A 14,018-nucleotide genomic window follows, 5' to 3' on the forward strand; every position below is an offset into this window, starting at 1 on the left:
CCATTGTACAGTGGGCCGCTTCGTGTGAGCTGAACCGGAACGGGCCAGTCGGCAACAAGCAAAATTACACCGCAGGCACCGCCCACCAGCTCGCAACAATCGGAAAACTGATTAAACAATACATCTGTTTACTTTGCCATTCAATTGCTTTGAGAACGGAAACTCCTGAACTTTCCAAGTGCCTTAACTGATAGCGTTTTTTTCTGTGCTTATATTACGAATATTTTACGATTAGAAAATTACAGCAGGCCAAGATAAAAAGAAGTTTAAACCGTCATTACCTTCTGCAAGCTGGAAGTGTTGAGTTGCGTTTTGTCGATGATTTTTACAGCAACCTGCAGGAAAGCAAACGCACCGTCACGTTTCACACCATTACACAGTTGACCGATGTCACGATAGAAAAATGCAGAATAACAACACAATGCGTACGAATATATAATCGACACACGTGACTTCATCTCAAAAGACATTGTACAGAAACGGTGTCATTAAAAAATAAAAGCAGTTAGTTCAGTCTCAGTCGGAATAAAAGAAAGTTTTTGATACTGGACTTAAACAGGGTCACAGGGAATCGACACAGCACAAACTAATGGGGCAAGGGATTTCCAGACTACTATAGCGGCAGCAGAGGAGAATGTGTGACCTCCCACTGAGCTAAAGTCGACTTTGGGGGCTTTGACAGCAAGTCTTGGTTGCACAATTAAGTGGGGCTACATTTACAGCGTTGGACAAACACAAGTATAAAGAAAACCTCACCACGTTCGTTATTAAAAATGCCTTCTGCTAGAAGGGAGATTGCCTGAAACGTCAGCCTACTGTACACTTTTCTGCTTAACCTTAATCAAATATACGCTCGCTTAGTTCGTATGGTGTTCAAATAAACACCTTCCGACAACAGAAATAAACACGCAGGCAGTTTGCATTATTCTCTGCAGGCCTCATTTCAAATTATGCCCGTCGCTATGATAATTAGCAACACTCCTTTCCAAGTGGCCATTGAACCTGTGCACTGCAAACACATTACGCAGTTAAATGTAGGAGGCAGTTTCTGCAACGATGGCATTTAACATAATGCGCTGCGAGTGATTAAATAGTAATGTATTAATAAACGCTTTGCAGCGTTTCTCTACAAAGTGCTGTTGTGTCGGAGGCTCCATCAAGACATCCGTAGCCGTTGCCAACGGGTTCACTGTACGACGTCCCACTCACTGTACCGACCATGAGACACACAACCTTTGTGCGGGGGCTGTAAATTATACCGCCAAAAGCCAAAGTTACCAGCTTTGTCAAAAGAGTGAAACGTGAAACAGCGCCTGCATCGCTGGGTCTTCGATGCGCTCCAGACAGGCGGTGATCGTGGAAGAGAGCCGTGACATGCACATGCATCCGATCGTTTTAACAAGTACATCCAACCCTCGATTATCCATGCGTTGGATTACCCGGGTTACAGATTAAACGAGCTGCTGAAATGTTTTACTAAAATATCTTGACACGTGCCGCTCATTTCATTTATTTGCTGCTCCTCAGTCATGGGGGGGTCAGTGATTCGGTACCCATGTGACAACAAACATTGATGCGAGTAGGCCAATTACTTCTCTGGGACACCTATCTCCCCCCCCATTACCGCAGAAAATCGAGTTGATGATCACACAATGAAGAAAAAACATTCCTACACAAGCCACACAGGTAAGGTGACCAGACATTGCTGTTGATACTTTGCAACCTGACATGCAATGCATAGGAAAAGCCATTTAATAGGTGTGTACTGATGACAAACGGATCGATTGATTCAGATTCTTAAGCGCATAATAAAGGTGTCAATCCACGTGCATTCATAAAAGGATTTGCATTTGGGTTAGATAACGTAAATATAAATGTGTCGTTCAGCCACCACCACATGATACTGCCAATTAGTAAGGTTTGTCACATAAATAAAACATGCCAATTACTTACTTACAGGAGAGTAACCAACAAACGGGTGTGCTGAACTCGTAACTAATTGGCACGTTTTGTTTACGTAACAAACCTTACAAATTGGCTGTGTCGGGTGGTGGCGGGTTAACGACACATTTATATTGACAAGATCTAATCCAAAAAAAAACTTTATTATGGATATTGATCGCGGAAGACTACGTGTTAAATTAACGTGTATTCAGAATCAACATTTTTTTTTACAGGTTCATGTTTTATGTGTAATGTGCTCACATCATTCCCGCAGCCACTAGAGTTGCTATCATTCAGTACGAGATAAAGTAATCCCTGCAGCCACAAGAGGTGCTGCCATTCAGCGAAAACTTAAAACAAATTGATTCTCGAATGAAATCGCAACGGTGAAACACGACAATTCATTGAATCGCCAGAGGGGGTGTGAAACGTTACATTCCAAGTAATTAACAACAAAAACAGGAAGCTGTCTTGTCTTAAACCACTCTATAAAAGCTAGCACTAAGCAGCGGCAACGTCTGTTGGACAACTTTAAAAAAAAAAAGACTTGAGAAAAAAAAGCACTCACACGAGCTGGCTAGACATGTGACAATCCATTATTTAACAAGCCCAAATCCTGCTGATGAGACCCAGAAGTTCAAAAACGGTCGAGCATTTTCTTGCTTAAACAAATGCTTCGAGATAATATTGGTCTGGAAAGCCAATAGGCCAATGGACTACAATATATTCTTATTTGTTTGTGGAAACGCAAAATGACATGTTCTTACATGTGATTTTTCCCATCAATTAAGGAGATCCCTAGGCTCACCATAACACACATAGTACTCATTTACAAGACGTTCCATCACTTATTATTGCTAAAATAGATATGTAAATTATATGCAAACGTTACATTTAGCCCAATTGAGCAACCATAAATTGCACAATCAAGGCAGGATACAAACGTGATGGCCAAAACGAAACAAAAAAATGGGATTATAAAAAAAAACTAAATCATTATTTAATCGAATCGTCATTTCCCAAATCGTGACGAGTCGTTAAATCACTGGGAAAGTGAACCAGCCCCTGCTAACTACCATGCCCAACAGTCGGATTCAGCGGGAGACATTTTTTGTCTTGCAATAAGCTCACATGATGAAGGCGTAGATGAGAGATTCAGCCAACTCTCGATTATCCAGCGTAAAAGAGATGGAGTGGTGGCCCAGATAAAACAAAAAAATATAAATGATTTCGATTTAAAGCTTTCGTGACTGCAGGGATTCATCTTCTTGGTTCTTTCGGTAAAGTCACGTAGAAGGGAAGTAATAAAATAATAAAAATAAAACATAATAAAATTATTTGATTTTATTATTTTATTTTATTATGTTTTATTTTTATTATTTTATTACTTCCCTTCTATGTGACTTTACCGAAAGAACCAAGAAGATGAATATAAATAATGTAAAGGATCTCTAATTTTGGAAATAAAACTAATTTATTGTTCATCTGCGTAGAACTGGGGCCAAGACGTAGAATGTGTCGTTTTTATTGCTTACTTAAAGTGATTGGTTTACTTGCCGACGTGTTTGCGGTCACGTGGGCGCCAAGTCATTGTCACTCGACGAGTGAGGGGCAGCAAAAAATTAAGCGGGCGCATTTAAACATTTCATTAATTTTCCAAGCAAGCATGGTTTCATCGGTAATCGAAATAATCCATCCACGAACAATCAAGCAAAAACATCACGATCCATCCCGCATCTCGCCATCGCTTATATCCCGTGAGCCGCACCTCCTGCCCGGTGAGCGTGTGCTTTGCCAGCTTCACTTTGGCGAAGTTGCCCTTGCCGATGGTCTTGAGGAGCCGGTAGTTGCCCACCCGTTGGGTCTGGCCCGAGGGCGGCTGGGCATCTTCTGCCGAGTTGGAAAGCGGGCTCCGGCAGCGCAGCGATTGGCCAGCTTTGCTCCCGACCTCAGCAGGGCCATCTCCCACGACGGGCGGCTGTTGTGGCGGGTGAGAAGGCGCACGGGAGGGGAGGGAGAGAGAAAGGGGTCAGTACATCGAGAGGAAGTTATGATGAAAACAAACCGCTTCCTGAATGGAAAAGCGCCCGTGCATATGCGTGCCAACCAGTGTTTGAACTCTACTTGGGGACCATTTTTGCTGCTGCTGGTGTTTGTGTGTGTTTGTTTTCTTTAAAATACAAAGATTACGAGTTAGACTGAGGTACCCTTTTTCTCCAGGCATCACGTAGCAGATGTGCTAAAATCCCACTTCGATATTCATACTCGGAATGAAAACTGGAGCCGAGGGAAAGCGGTGACAGCTATTCCATTAAGCCGTTAAATGGCACGTATGGCTCAAAACGGGTATTTATAACCCCTCGTCAGAAGGATCTGAACGATCGGTAGAATCACAGCGTTGAGAGGCGCGCAGGGCCACAATTAGACTTGACACTTTTATTTCCTATAATTAATCAGGGAGGGGTTTTTTTTGTCTTCTGTGTCACAGCCTGGCATCAAGAGACGACAAAATCGCACACTGGGCAGCGGGGAGGACAACAGGCCGCTTCTTAAATTAACCCAAATGCCACAAACTCTTGAAACACGCAAGCAACTATCATTTATCTTAGCACAGTGCTGCAATGGTATAACTGCCTAAACACATGTCCAACTACCACAGAATTAGTTTTCTTCAGTGCAGTACAACGTCGCCTATCTGACTCACTGGGAATTGAGGCATAGACGGACATGTGAAATGATGAGATATATGAACCACCGTAGAATATTAGTTACACTGTGAAAAAATAGGTCACTGGACTAAAAATGCTCCTTTCAAAACACTCCTTTAAACAAGGGGGAAATGCCTTGCTGTGCTTCAGAAGTGAGCGAATGTATGCAACTTTTACAACAATACTACTGCAAGTGAAGAAGGCAGCATTGTGAACATCTGTAGAGAATGACAGTTACAGACACCACTGCGCACACAGCGTTGGGGACATGGGTGGTCAATTAGCGAGGGTGGATATGGGGACGTTGTACTGTCCCATCGGCCAGAGTCTCACAGGCAAACAGCATCAGCGCTGTTGACACTGGTCACTCAGTTCTCATTATAACTGGGCCCCATGACCCCCAATGAGTACTCGTGACCCCCCCAGAAACCCCGGACACGTTACCGGCCCCACAGCCGGCGCTTGCACGACCAAAAAACGTCCAAAGCTCGGCTCCATGGGGTTGGGGAAAGACCCAGCTGGTTCGGCTACTCTAGTGGTGTCCCAACATTCGTGTGTTTCTTTATTTCTTTCCTTCCAGTCAGCCAACCGGCCACTGTAAAGGCAAACTATGGCTGGGCAAACGGCCGCTGAGGATCGAGCGCCGTTCCATTTAACACGAGGGTGCAAAAGTTATTATCTCAAACACACGACGGAAGACGCGCACACAAACACACACACGTGGGGGTGGTGGTGTGGGGGACACGACAGGGAGTCGCGTCCTGTATCCACACCAAAGTAATTTACTTGGCAGCAGCGACGGGCAACGATAGCAAGCACACTCTCAGGAAATACAGCAACGCACTGAACAGCGGGCGAGCAATACAGCAGACGACAGAATACCTGTGTAGTAGTGTACCCGCCCTAACGCGGAACACCCAACAACAAAGAACATTTAGTGCCGTGCCACAGTCAGGCACAGTAACACCGCACGGGCACACCACGCGCACACTTAACGCCCAGCAGGATGCTCCAACACCCACACAGACGGAACAGTAAACACACTGAATACACACGTTGGAGCCCTGCACACTCTACACAACCAGTAGGAGACACCCAGCACTTAATAACATCATCCAACAGTGTAACACCCGGCACACACGACGACAGGATATACGGTGCATCGTATACCCACAATGCTGTACAGCGACAACTCTGCATCGTGAATACTTAACAGAATGCACGCAGAAGATGGTACACGTGACACGGTGAATACGCAGAAGCTATAATTGAACATACAACACAGAGCCAGCCCACACTACAGCCAGCATGCAGAACACCCAAGATTGGATACACCCAATAAGAGTGCACCCATCAAACAGAACAACTCAGCCACAGTGCTCTGTACAAGACAAAGTCCATCCAATACTCGGTACAGCCAACACACTAGGCCCGACGCACAAAACACCCGGCACAGAAATAGGCTCGGCACACGATTCCAGACAGTACATCCCAAAGAGTACAACCAACAACACACAGCCCATTGCTGGATATAGTGCACAGTATCACGCAGAACATCTCACACTCGGCCCACTCATCAGAGTCCACATCACAACACAGCCCAAAACACACAATACCCATCTACAATACATGTGTATTGGGTTAGATCGCGTAAAGATATAAATGTTGTCGTTAAACCCGCCACCACCCGACACAGCCAACTAGTAAGGCTTGTCACGTAAACAGAACGTGGCCAATTCGTCACTAGTACAGCACTAACCGGTGTGTTGGAGAGCCAAGCCACAACATTTACAATCTGAGTACGACGTTTAACCTGGTGTGCTTTACTTGTAAACAATTTGCATGTTCTGTTTACGTGACAAACCTTACTAATTGGCTGTCCGGTGGTAGCAAATTTAACGACAACATTTATATCTTTACGCGATCTAACCCAACAAAAAACCCTGTATTATGGATGATATTGGTCACGAAAGCCAACATGTTAAACACACAATACTCAGCACACAATACAACCGGAACAATCAACCCTCAACGTGTATGTCTGTATGCTGAACTGCTTTCGCAGGGTGCATATCCAGCCGTGCTCATCGGAGGTGTTTCCGTCAACAAAATACACTCAAAACAGTGCACCGCATAAACACACCCAGCACTCAACTACCAACACAACATGCAGATCACCGGGCAAAAAAAGTATCCCCAGCTTACAGGACGCAACTCGTACACCACGTGTTGAGTATACAAAATACTGGAGACATCGTACAACGCGCATTCCACCTTACACTCAGAACACCGAGCCCACGGTACAGTATACAAGTACAATAAGTTCAACATGCAAACAGTTCAACATCCATCTTATAAGGTACACAATGCCCGCAGTGCACAGGAAATATTACACCCATCACCAGCGAACTGGCCCACAATACGCTCACGACATTACCAGGTAGATTATGTCACACCCAGCACAACACTGTACTCACAGCTTGCTGTAGATAGGAAATTATCCATAGCACGCAACATTTAACACACCGACCATCGTACTTTAACAGCAGTCAACGCAGCATAACATTTACAGACGGCCTTCCCACAACCGGGGGGTTGTTTGACCATACTTCATCACCCCGCCGCCTACTGCAGACTGGCAGAGGGCCTCCCAGGATCGGATCTCGTCCAGACGTCACTCACCATTAGATGTCAGCGGCCGTGGCAGGAAAATCGATCTCAGGTCGCCGGGTTTACGGCACAGTGCGCCAAGAAACCCGGGGCACAACTCACCGCTGGCTCCCCCGCACCCAAGCGAACATGGCACGAAAATAGTCCGAAAAAAAGTGTCACTCTCAGTAAAAGAGGGCAGAGCAGAGGCGAGCACACGCGGCTATTTACAGCTCCGGCTGGACCATTGTGCCACTATTGTATCATTACAGCTCTTTGGGGCCAGGCCCTTAAAACGCGTAAGCGTCAAAAAAAGAAACCCAACCGGTATGGACACAAGGCGATGAGTTATTAAAGCGTGGGTGCGTTAGTCACAAGGAGGCGAGGCAACACCGGCAGGCAGGCAGGCACCGAGAGGGAGGGGAGGGAGGTGAGGAGGAGGAGTAGGAGGAAGACGGGTACCATGCACGCGTCGGGTTAGTTTATCGCTCAAGTCGGGGGCTCATCACGTCAGCAAAATGTACACCTGAATCAGATGACAAGGGTGTATTATTGTCCAAGGGCCAAGTTAGAATGAGAAACTAAAGTCCAGTAAGGGGCACAACGGTTTGCGTTCTTATTTTGTTGGCCCATTACGCCATCGAAACGTAACATGAGATTACATGGGTGTATGCAAGAGATGACACGGGTGTATTGTCAAAGGGGCTAAGATTGAGCACTTCCATTCTCGTGAGAAGGATAAACTAAAGTTCAGTGAGGGACACGTGTTTGGTTAGATTATAGTGCTTAGTCGTCGGGGCCCATCATGTCACCACGCACTGTAACATGAAGGAAACGACATTGGGTGTGTATTGTTTAAGGGTTAATGTTGTGTACAGTCTTATCAGGATGAGAAATTAAACTGCAGCTGCAGTGAGTGGCGCAAGTTCAGTTACGTTCTTTGTTGGTGGCCCATCACGTCAAGAAACAGGTAACATGAGATGACATATGACATGACATGCGTGTATCGTAGAAGGGCTAAGAAAGAGCACTTATTCTGATTACAGTGAGAAACTAAACTAAAGCGTTGCATGTTTGGTGAGGATATTTTGTTAGTTATTGGCCATTAAAAAAATATCGCACAAGACTGCGTGAGTGTATATCGTCTCAGTGCTAAGGTTGAGTACTTTTTCTTACCAGAATGAGAATGAAAACTGTCAGTGATAGTACTCTTAGGTTTTTTCGGTAAAGTCACGTAGGTAAAATTTTTTTTTAATAAACCTAAGAGTATGAATCCTTGCAGTCACGAAAGCTTCAAATCTAGAATGTCAGTGATAGGCCAGAAGTTATATTGGTGGTGGCCCATCGAGCCATCAAAATGTAACGTGAGATGACGTAAAAGTAAGAATGAGATGACTTGAGGTGACGTGGGAGTATGAATGAAATGACAAGAGTGTATTTCATAAAATGCTAAGACTGAGCGCTTGTTCTTATTATGTGAAACAAAACTACAGGAGGCACAAGTTGGGTTAGATTGCTATTTGCTCGTGGCACATCATACCAAAGTGGCATGCATCAGTGTGTGTTTGTGCAAAGTACATGAAATACGATTGGGTATGCTATTATCAGAACGAGAAACCAATGTCAAGTGAGGCACATGATTAGTTGGGTTAAGTTTTTGTTGTATGTAGAAGTTCTTTTAGTACTGTACATAGCCAACCGTGCTACTCGAGGTGACAGAGAAGGACAACAAACTAAGCACATCAAGCTATCAACAAGTAACTTGAGATGACATGGGTGTATGAATAAGATGACATGGGTTTATTGTCCATGAGTAACGATTGAGTACTGTACGCATTCTGACCAGAATAAAACAACCTCTAAACGGCGTTAAGAGACGACAAACTAGGTTATATTCTATGGTTCTTTTCGTAAAGTCACGTAGATGGAAAAAATTATTTAAAAAGTTATTAAAAATATCACGACGTTTCGATCGTAACACAAACGACCGCTTGTGTTGCGATCGAAACGTCGTGATATTTTTAATCACTTCATTTTTATTTAGTCTATCTACGCGACTTACGGAAAGAACCATAGAATATTAATTCCTGGCAGTCATGAAAGTTTGAAGTCAAAACTAGTTATGTTTTAGTTATTGGTGAATCACCTCACCATGAGCAATTAACATGGATAAGAGGACATTGATGCATTTTCGAAGGGATAAGATTCAGTTGTACGATATTTTGATCTGAATTAGAAAACGAATGCCACATTTTAGGTGGTCTCAAAATTTCCAAGTGGCTTCACTCACCCACAGTGACTCGCCTTTTGAGTAACAAGCCTTTCGACTGTGTTGGGTCAGAGTTGGGGGAATGTTTTGACTACCACAGAGAAAGGTATAAAGGGAGAATGTGATGTTTTTTTTTAGACTCCTTTACACACCATACAAATAGAAATTCCGAAACTGACCACTGATTTACCGCTTACCAGGGAGTGGACAAGTGGAACAGTTCGTCAGTGCACTGCTTTTTGACCACGGCAACCCTGAGTTCAATTCCCAGTCACGGCTAACATCAGTGGCGTGTGATATCCGAAATGGCACCAAGTATTCCCCTTCACCGATATGCACACTGCCATGAAATATGGCTAAACAGCTCAGTATTAATTAACCATAACCCACGATTGTTATTCACACACACACTGCAAACACCTCGGTGCCCCAGGTCTGGTTGCAAAGTGACAGGATTCAGGGGTCAAGACCATTTGTGTCCAGTCAGGGTTTCTATGTACAGCATATTTTAACCTGACATGATTTGACACTGCTTATCTGCATTATAGATGGCCCCAAACGCTTCTCTAAGTCATATGGAAGGACTGTTTGGTGTTTAACCCGCCTCTTCGGTGGAGAAGGGGAGTGTGTGTGTGGGATCAAGTGAAGATCTGTCCGATGCTCTGCCCTCTACACCTGCTGGCCTTCCCATACTTCTCTGAAGTACGCACCTCGTTAGCCCTCCCACACGCACTGTGAAAACTGGGCCACTGGGCAGGCATTTCTTTGGCAGGGTTCTTGGGAGTTGAGCCAAACATAAATCTCAATCTAGACAATGATTAATATGGGAGGCTCACCTCTCGTGCCACCTCAACTTTGTAACTTCCTGGCCTTAGCATCTTGTTTCAGTCAACACCATGGTGGCCTCTTCACGTCATTTTAGCCTTCCATATGTATGCTGAACTTCTTTCACACCGTACGTGGCCAACGGTGCTAATCGGAGGTGTGGGGGGGAAGGACGACATATCCTGATATCCTCACCCTGCTTAATTAAAATAAATACCCATTAGTTACCAATGTTTATTGCTCACTTGTTGCCCTATCTGGTGGCCCAGAAAATAGTTTAAACCGACGGATAAAGATTGTGAAGGGCCACCTACCTCATCGCCCGACCCACATCTCTAACCTTCCAAAGCTCTCCAGCCTCTTCACCTCCTCTGGCCTATCCACACCTCAGCCTTCCGACACCTCTTTCAAAATTCCTACTCACACGGCCTCCACACCACTTCCGGCCACAACACCTCCTCCTTGGTCCTGAACACCTGTTTGCAAGCTTCCCCTCTGCACTGGCCTCCACACACTTGTGTGTGTGGGTAGTGGTGGGATGGCCAAACAAAGTGGGAATGGCGAGGTTTTGAGACGGATGAAGTGTGGAGACCACTACTGGGTATCTGTTAAAAAAAATCTTCACAGCTCATCGGATTCCTCCAATATAAATATATGTTCTGATACACCGCCGAAATCCGGACCTTGAAAATTTTGTATTTTAACATCCTCTCCAAACTTGATTTCAAGCTTTCCTCTCCTACCTGTTCCAACACTTGATGAGCCACGCAATTCTACATCATCAGCCGACCTGCTCCACCTACACCACCTCTCCAGTCTATCAGTCTCCATCAATATCATTCACCTTCACCACTATTTGGCCATCCCAGATTGCCAACCATAATCATCCTTCATAACCTCGTTAGTTCCACATCGTGGCCCAACAACAGCCCTCGAATGACCATCAATCACACTTTGCCCCACGTTACCTGCCTCCGCATCTCTTCGGGAATCCCAGACGCACCAACATCGTGAGCATTCACACACACACACCTCGTTAATCCCAGTGTCGACCTCTCCCACACCCCACCTCATCAGCCATCAAACCTCGTCGGACCCACCGCAACTCTTTCTGTCCCCATGTCTCCCCCAACATTGGCACACCCAGCGCTTACTTGTTTCGACTCGGAAACCGTCGGTAGAGGCGGTCTCGTCGACATCTCGGCGGTGGTGGCGGCGTTTCTTCCACTTGAGTTGTGTTTTCACAAGACGAGGAACGACAATTTCAAAAAAGAAATAAAAACAAACAAAAAACAAAAGCTGTGTAGGAATGACTTCTCAGTGGCAGCTGGACGGATGACCCAATTCGCCAAGTTGTTGGTCTTGACGGATATTTTCAGCAAATTAAAAGACGAACTTCTTTCAATTCAAAAAGAAACAAAAACTCACAAAGTTCTGATTGGATTCTTTAATTATCCTTAAGACGAAAAATAAAAGCAACTTGTGTCGCTTTTACACAAATGTCCAACCCAAACTCAGAGACGGCCGCTAAGGCTCAGCCATTACCAAGTTGCTTGAAATAGCTTCAAGTTCCAGATCCTCCTCAAAATCCTACTGCCCCCCCCCCTCCTATGGGACCCGAAGTTCCTGGAATCTTTCTATCAAGATCCCTGTGCAGACCGACTCCAGGTGTCCCGAATCTCTGATAATTCCACGCGGTTCCTGAGTGCGGAATCTATGGGGTTCTGTGCTACGGATATCTCTGTACCGAGGCTGGAGATCCCTTAACCGTGTCGGTATTCGGCCCCGAGTCGAGATCTTCCCAAAACAAAGTCCTGGAGTCCCTGTGCCGAGACTAAGGAACCTTGCGCTGAGTTCCGGGGTCTCTCAGTCTCAGGGGGTGGTCCCTAATCAGATCCCCAGGGATCGATACGCTGAGTATAGGAGGGCTCCTGTATATATCGATTACCAGGTGTCCCTGAATCTCTGGGGGTAGCAAGTCCCAATGACCCCTTCTCCAAGTTCTAGGAATTCCTGCCGAGCTGGGCGGAGGGGGGTCAAGGGTCTGGGACCTCCCCGAGCACCCGAATGCTTCGAATCCGCTCAACGTCGGGCTCTCTGCAGCTCCTTTGCCGTATCCCTCTTATCTTCTTCCTTCTTCAACTGCGGCTGCTGTTGTCGACGATGTTGCTGAGGATGACGACGACGAGGACGATCAGGACGAGGCGGCAGCAGCAGCAGCAGTAGAGACATGGGACGAAGCGTGGAACCTCTCCGTCGCCTCTTCCCGTTGGCCGCCCTGATGCAGCGCGGCACGGGCCGCCGCTCAGCGCCTCGCGAACATGGCGCGCGGGCGGACCGACAAGGGCCGTGACGCCGGCAAGGCAGACATCTTGGTCAGGGTCACACTCGCACCGCTCCCCCGCCGCACGCGCACGAGCCCCGCTGCGTCAACACCCAGTTACGGGCCCCGCCCCTTGCAATTAGCTCAGCGTAGCAAAGGTGGCCCCTTACCAAGATGTCCGCCCCACGCGTCACGTAGCTAAGGAGCCCCCCCCCCGCCCACACTGATCCGCCCTCCCCCCCCGCGGCCACCGGCCGCCATCTATGTCTGTTTACTACGGAGTTGCATTTCGTAGTGCGGATAAGGCGCGTCCGCCTCGCGTCGTCGTCTCTGATTGGTCAGCCGGTGACCGACGAGGCGTGGCGCGCGCGCTCACCCCCTCCACCGTTGCGCATCCGCTGTGGGAAATGTGAAAGGATCGATTCCCCCCCCCCCAATCCCCCTCCCCGGCACGCTGTGTTCGGAAAACTTTACGGAAATATCCGAGCGGCCACGAAGATGACGTCGGGGCCCTACCTTGTTGCCGTACCTACCTCGAACGTTGATGGTGGCGGGGGAGGGTTGCGTCATTGATGGTGGCCCAGACCCCAGAGGCTGAAAATGATTATGAAAGTTTTTTTCGTTTGAGTCTCACGCCCTCCTCGCGCTTATTGAAAGTTCGTGAGAATCGGAGGAGCGTTTATTTGTCGTTCTTCTCGTTGCAACGAACATAAACAATGCTCAGACATGATTTAAAGCCTTTCGTGACTTCAGGAATTCATACTCTTTGGATGTTTTAATCGGAAAGAGACCAGATGGCTCACTGGGACACTGTCTAAAACCTGACTCCCACCACCATCCAGACCAGAAGAATTCCCTCATCAAAACCCTACACCATAGGGCCCGTTGCATCTCCGACCAGCACCACCTAGCCAGTGAACTGGAGCACGTACACTAAGCCCTCAAGATGAATGGATATTCGGACCGCACAATCCGCAAAGCTGTCACCCCAACCGTGGGGAGAGAACCATCTGAGGACCCAATCAAAACCATCACCTTGCCATACATAGCAGGGGTCACCAATTTTTTTTCCAAAGTCATAAACAAACACATGATCCAGGTTCGATTCAACACAGTACATAAAATTCGCGATCTGATCCCAGCTGTGAAGGATGTGATCCCTGACATGCAATACCCCGGTGTCTACAAACTAAGTTGTGTCTGCGGCAGAAGTTACATTGGGGAAACTAAGCGACATGTCTCGGACCGTGTTCGTGAACACAAGGCAGATCTGAAACACGGTAGGACCAATACCTCGGCC

At 46.5% G+C, this 14,018-nt stretch overlaps 1 protein-coding gene across 5 annotated transcripts in view; it reads right to left on the reverse strand.

The window, feature by feature from the left end:
• The window catches only part of LOC144729764 (MAP/microtubule affinity-regulating kinase 3-like), a 53,684-nt gene extending 40,917 nt beyond the window's left edge, over positions 1–12,767 (reverse strand). For 2 of the 5 annotated variants that reach the window (XM_078610233.1, XM_078610232.1), the window contains exons 1-3: positions 11,550–12,767; positions 3,713–3,922; positions 282–335 (exon numbers count right to left, since the gene is read on the reverse strand). In XM_078610233.1, the coding sequence (XP_078466359.1) occupies positions 282–335; positions 3,713–3,922; positions 11,550–11,594 (309 nt within the window). In that variant the 5' untranslated portion in view covers positions 11,595–12,767. Of the gene's footprint in view, positions 1–281; positions 336–3,712; positions 3,923–7,334; positions 7,650–11,549 lie in introns of those variants that run through there. The other 3 variants (XM_078610237.1, XM_078610234.1, XM_078610236.1) reach the window with 2 other exon arrangements.
• Positions 12,768–14,018: the final 1,251 nt, after the last annotated feature.

This window comes from Lampetra planeri, chromosome 33, assembly GCF_965212315.1.
Source record: "Lampetra planeri chromosome 33, kcLamPlan1.2.h2, whole genome shotgun sequence".
In the NCBI taxonomy this organism is placed as follows: domain Eukaryota; kingdom Metazoa; phylum Chordata; class Hyperoartia; order Petromyzontiformes; family Petromyzontidae; genus Lampetra; species Lampetra planeri.